Here is a 6,000-nt window from a genome sequence, read left to right on the forward strand (position 1 = left end):
CTGGAGGAGTGTGGATGCTAGTCTCCTGCCCACTGACTATGGGCCATATACAAAGACCCTGTTCGGGAGTTAAATCTCCCCAACCACCATTAGTAGCTTGCCCTGGGTGTCCATGGTTCGGCTCTTTCCGGAGCTAGAAAAATAACCAACTTGACTGGACATCCACAAGCCAACCCATTGGGATCTAGGCTGTTCCCATGGAACGGGGGGGGGGAACTATGTGACAAAACCCCTATTTTGCCTTCCCAGGAACAATGCTCTTCCTCAGTTTGGGAATCCGTTTAAACTTCGTTTTTATGTTACCAAAGTTGACCGATTACTAGCCCTGATTTCATTGAACTGTTTTGGGCATAGGACCATGTGCACGGTTGGTCAAATAATTGACTTCTATGGAAATCTCGAATACCTGAACCGATCTGGGTGATTTTTGGATACGTTGGTCACCCAGATCAGGGCTATCAGGGGATGTAACTTTTGCGGGGTTTTCGTGTATTCTATTTGTATTTTGGGGTGTTTTATAAATTGTGTTTTTTTTCTGCCTGGAGATAATTCAGTTTGTACAGTTTCTGACTCAATTATCAATTAATTAGGTGAGCAATTACCCTGTTTTGTGTGGGAGTGTCCTGGGAGTGTTTGCTGTGACTCTGAAATGTATAAAAGCAGGCCATTGAGCCTGGATTAAAGAGATAATTGTACCCCTTCATGAAGTCTAGGCTCATGTTTGGGGGATTGGGAGCTATATTCACACAAATAATCACTACTGCGCTAGGGACTTGGGAGATTCTTCACGTATGTACTCAGCTGGAGTACCTGGAACCATTACAATATGCACATATACACAAATGTGGCCATACACAGTGACATACAGACAAATTAACACACAGATACACACATGTACCCACACTGATACACACAGATACAAATACAAACATAACATTGGCACGCACACAGATACAAACTTACCTACACAGGCACCTACACACACTGGCACACATTCAAACATTTACCTACACACATACAGATACACATATCTACATACACACTGTGATAAAGTGAAGGCAAGGAGGCCTTTTAACCCCAGGGGAAGTACATGTAATTTGTGTGTTGCACAACACAAAGCTATGTTTAGTTATGGGCCCCTGGGGTGGAGCATTTGGAGAGAAGGGTGGGCCAATGCTCCACTCCACAGTTTAGTGGTTTTCCTGGGAGACATAGATCCAGGCCAGGGTTTTTTGGACTGTCTCCAACCCACTGCTCAGCTGCAGATAATCAGCTGTAGCAGTGGGAATAAACCCCTCCCTGCTAGGCAGGTAAAGGGGGGGGGGGGATTGCTGGCTTCCTCCCAGGAAGCAGGTAGGAGAGAGGCTGTTCTCTCCAGTGAGAGAGTCAAGGAGACTAGGCAGAAAGGAAGCAGTCAAGGCTGGCTTGGAGCACTGGGAGTGCAGAAAGTGAAGCAGTCAAGGCTGGCTTGGAGCACTGGGAGTGCTGAGAGCGGACAAAGAACTAGGTTGGTGAAACCAATATTGTTTTGTTTTAGTTTAACCCCTGAGAGATAGGGAACCTAATGTTAGTTAGTGCTCAGACGAGCTAGGTTTTTGTTTATAGGGATTTGTGTTATATTTATGTTTTTATTAAACTTTTTTCATTTGCTGCTGTCTCCTGTGTGGACTTACAAATAAAGTGCCTGGATTATATGAAAACCAAAGGACTGTGTCTGTTTGTTTACCCTAGAGGACCGTGCTACCTGCAGACAAGGATCACAACACTCTGGCACAAACACAGATACACACACATACACATACTGGCACACACTCAGATACACACACATTGGCACACCCTCAGATACACACATATGCCTGAACATACACACAAACAAATTGCAATTTGCATATTGTTACCACCCCTCTCAGTCCTCCCAGCCCACGCGGTCTGTAGGCTGGGAGGAAGTGACAGTCTCTTTATCCCAGCACTCTCTGCACATATTCAAGGGGCAGGGTCCGATCTGACTAGTGGGTAGGGGGACCTGCCTGAATTCCTCCAGGCATTGCCAACACTTTACTGGTCAGGCTCTTAAAGGGCAACAATATTCAGCGAGTGACACCTGATGGGCCCCCAAGGCATGCGGGCCCCAGTGCAGCTGCTCCACCTGCACCAGTAATAGTTCCGCCACTGAGATTACCCACAAACCTGATTTAAGAAGGTGCTTCAGACTACCTGTTCTCAATGGTTCCATGTGTTGTTCAGTTTTTGATTGTACTGAATGATCCACAGATTCTCATTTAAATCAACATATTTATACAACTTTGTATTTATTACACTATAGAATCCATTTAAACTGATTTACTGTGCCTGTGCTCTGTCTATTTGTTGCATCTTGGACTTCCTGGGGCACAGTTCACTTCCTGTTATGCAACAGGGTCAGATATGTATTACAGGCTCTGCTCAGCCCAGGGAATAGGCAATTAAGAGGCTTCTCATTGAGAAATATAGTTCATTGAGAAGGGGGAAGGCAGGTTGTCTTCTGTTGGCTCCACAGAGCTAAGTGAAGGAAAATAAAAACCTCACAGACTGTTTAAAAAATGCAAACAATCAACAGACTCCAAACAAATAAAGAACAAAAGTTATTTGTCTATATGAAGTGTTCCTTTAATACTAGGCATTATAGTTTGTAAATAAATAAAGCATGTTTTAGTAAACTAGTATGTCACAGTACATTGAAAACACCAGCACTTCTGGTGAAACACATCTGCATTAATCAATATCATGATACTGGTACAAGTGACTTCTACCTCTTGTTCTCACAACAAAAGGTACCTGGAGCATGGTGCAGTTACCATAGGAGGTAGTTCCTTAAACCAAACATTGTCCAAGCATGAGGACGTTCACTGAGCTAAACTGCAGGAAGCGCCTCTAGTGACTGTCTGGGATAATGTCACTAGAGGCAGTCTTACCCAGCAGTGTCTAAAACTGCAATGTTTTACATTGCAGGACTAAAGGGGCAGTGACACTGCACCCAGACCACTTCTATTAGATGAAGTAATCTGGGTGCCTATTGTCTCCCTTTAATGTTGTACCACTAAATCTAAAAAATAAAATACGTCATTTGTATTAACATTTTCCCTACAATATTGGCCTTCGATAACTCTAACATTAGTACTCAATATAGGTTCAGAATTTAGAGACTAAACACTTCTATTCATAGAAGAATATCAATATAACATAAACTGTAGCTCTATGAGACAAACATTCAAGAGGCATTTTATCTATGCATGGCAGAGATCTCGATGTCCAATTTCATGGCAAAAATAAACTGTGCCTTGACAAAGGCTTAATTGGAGCCAGGTTACTTAAGGTGGCGGTAATAAAGGTGTTTAGTAATAAAGGAAGGCAACAGACTTCAATTATTGTTGTAGCCATATAAGAGCTGAATTTGAGAAACACTGGCCCAGGTAAAATGTTAAATATAAAACAGTGGCATAATGAGAATATATAACAGTATTTACATACGTAAAATTATGCCCATTTTCATAGCAAGAGCATTATCAAGATATTTTTCACAAGGGAGGATGCTGAGTCCAAAATCTTGAAATGGATCTGTAAACAGAACATATTAAAGAGCATGTAAGTACATCGATAACATAATATTAAGAATTGCTTTTTTCATGTACTTAATTATTTTTTTTATGATCCATTCTCATTTTACATATACAGTGACCTTGTGTTAATGGTGGCACTTACAGAAGTGCGACTTATACCCAATTATAGATTCCTTCCAGGATGTTGTGTAGCTAATACTAATAGGAAATAAGAGTATGTACATGCATATAGGGTTAAAATTAGCCCAGTGCCATAATACCCCTTATTAGGCAGACTTGTCTCTGATTATAGCAAAACATCAAGGTTTCGGTCTATAAGTTCAATTTTTAACAAGCGCGGTCATTAGGGATTTATAACGGGAGACATCCACTGATTTCATTATGGTACATGCATCACCTTTCACGGTAATGGTGTAAAATTCAACAGGTACAGTAGATAAAGTTTATAAACAGTAGCGACACAAAATTGATCAACCACATTTGTCTTCTTCTGCAAAAAAAAGTATCTGATATAAATTCCAGGATTGCACGAGATTGCATGTATTTAAAAGGGACACTGTAAGCACTGTAACTGCTTCATGTCATTAAGTGGGTATAGTGTCTGGAGTCCTCTGGTGTTGTCCTTACAATCACTGTTAAACAGTTTTTTAATGTTTTAATGATATATGAGATTTCCCAGCAGCACAACCTCTCTGTTGTTAGATGCCAGGGACTTTCATTCAAAGTTAAACTGTTTAAAAATGGTTTAATGCTGAATGGAGGGACAGCAACACAAGACTTAGGCACTATAACCAAGGAACAGAGGTAAATAGTTATAGTAACTACAGTATCCCTTTAAGGTGTGGCGAAGGTACCCAGGCAGGGTACCAGGCGGTCCATCACAAATGGTTATAGTGACTACAGTATCATTTTAAGGTGTTGTGGGTTTTACCAGGGTTGAGGGATTGTTGTAAGCTCTGCACTGGGTGTTCTAGTTGGGATTGTAGTGTGAACATGAAATTAAATTGTTTATTGGATATAGCATAAATGAAATAGGACATGAAATATAATGTGTTAAAATGGGTAATGACATGATATCAAGGATAAGGGGTCAGTGGAGCCCATTAAGAACCTGTTCCTACTGTCAAGGCAAACATATCTTTATCCCTCACAGCTGGAGCAAATGGAGCTGCATCCAAAGTGCCAGATCAAACCCCCCTAATCACAGATGTACAAGGACAAGTAGTGCACTCTCTGCATTATTAAAACACACGGAGCCCGCTGTTCACAACTAGGTTTACGAAAGGGGACTACCTTCCAATGCATTTGCTGAGTTAGATAGGAGCTGCAATTGCAGACAGCAAGTCTTGCCATACTCAACCATTGACAAGTTGTATGTTTTCATCTGTCTCTTATTGTATAAACTTCCTACACATTGTTTTCTTTTTGAATGAGTTTCATATTTTCGTACAAGTATATTTGCTTTCTTCATTTTCTCTGTTCTAGTTTTGTGAAGTGGGAGTATGTATCTCAATGTATCTGTCCATGTGTGCATTTGTAACATTAAAGGAGTATTGTTTTATACAGAATATTTTAACTGCTGATCTGCACATTGTAGTATGAAAAATGTTTTGCTCATGCTGAACTAGCAGTTAATGCTCTGCCATTGTCTGCCCTTGGTTAAAGCAAAGTATTGCTTGTGTTATGACTTATCCGCAGTGTGACATGAAGTTATTAAAAACTATAGTCCGGTATAAGCAGTGATCATTCTCAAACATGGAAGGCAATTTTCAGTGAACTCACCGCAACTCTTGTAATATGATTCTAAGTTCCTTGTCTTGCAGAGTGTGTGTGTAGGCCATTCTTTATTTTCTCCTGGACAAAGTAGATATACACCGAAGACAAACACAATAACTGTTTTCATGGTGCTCCAAGTCTTCTTTTGTCTTTGCTTTCTGAATGTTTCTTAGCTTTTATTTCCTGGGTTGCATTATGTGTGACCAAGCGTAATTTTGCAAAGTTTCTGTGAAATACTGAATTCTGTTGCAGTTTATCCTAACGCTGTGAGAGTTCTGCGTTTATTGTACAGTATATACAACCATTTCATTTGTTGTTCCCCAAATCAAACTTACTTTCACTTCCTCTAATAAAGTTTCATTGTTGTGGTTTTTTCATTTCCTCATGCAATGAGATCTCTACAAGCTCTTTAATTTGTAATATGCATTTTCCTATATCTACTCAGCTGGACAGGCATATAGTCTGATAATAGTGGTATCTCGTGAGTACTGCACACATGTTTTAGGTTCCTGTCCCAGCAAAAAATGATTCCTACTAGGACATGACATGCGCATAGTCATCCTCTCGGCATATTAATAACGTTAACCCTTATTAAAAACCCATATTCCCATAAAACACAGACACACTT

The 6,000-nt window shown here is 40.3% G+C and overlaps 1 protein-coding gene across 1 annotated transcript in view; it reads right to left on the bottom strand.

The window, feature by feature from the left end:
• Positions 1-5,682, bottom strand: part of LY86 (lymphocyte antigen 86) — a 30,376-nt gene extending 24,694 nt beyond the window's left edge. Inside the window, exons 1-2 of the mRNA XM_063450533.1 lie at positions 5,379-5,682; positions 3,508-3,594 (exon numbers count right to left, since the gene is read on the bottom strand). Coding sequence (XP_063306603.1) covers positions 3,508-3,594; positions 5,379-5,499 — 208 coding nt within the window. The 5' untranslated portion in view covers positions 5,500-5,682. The remainder of the gene's footprint in view (positions 1-3,507; positions 3,595-5,378) is intronic.
• Between the last annotated feature and the right edge of the window lie 318 nt (positions 5,683-6,000).

The sequence above is a fragment of the Pelobates fuscus genome, chromosome 4 (genome assembly GCF_036172605.1).
Source record: "Pelobates fuscus isolate aPelFus1 chromosome 4, aPelFus1.pri, whole genome shotgun sequence".
NCBI lineage: Eukaryota > Metazoa > Chordata > Amphibia > Anura > Pelobatidae > Pelobates > Pelobates fuscus.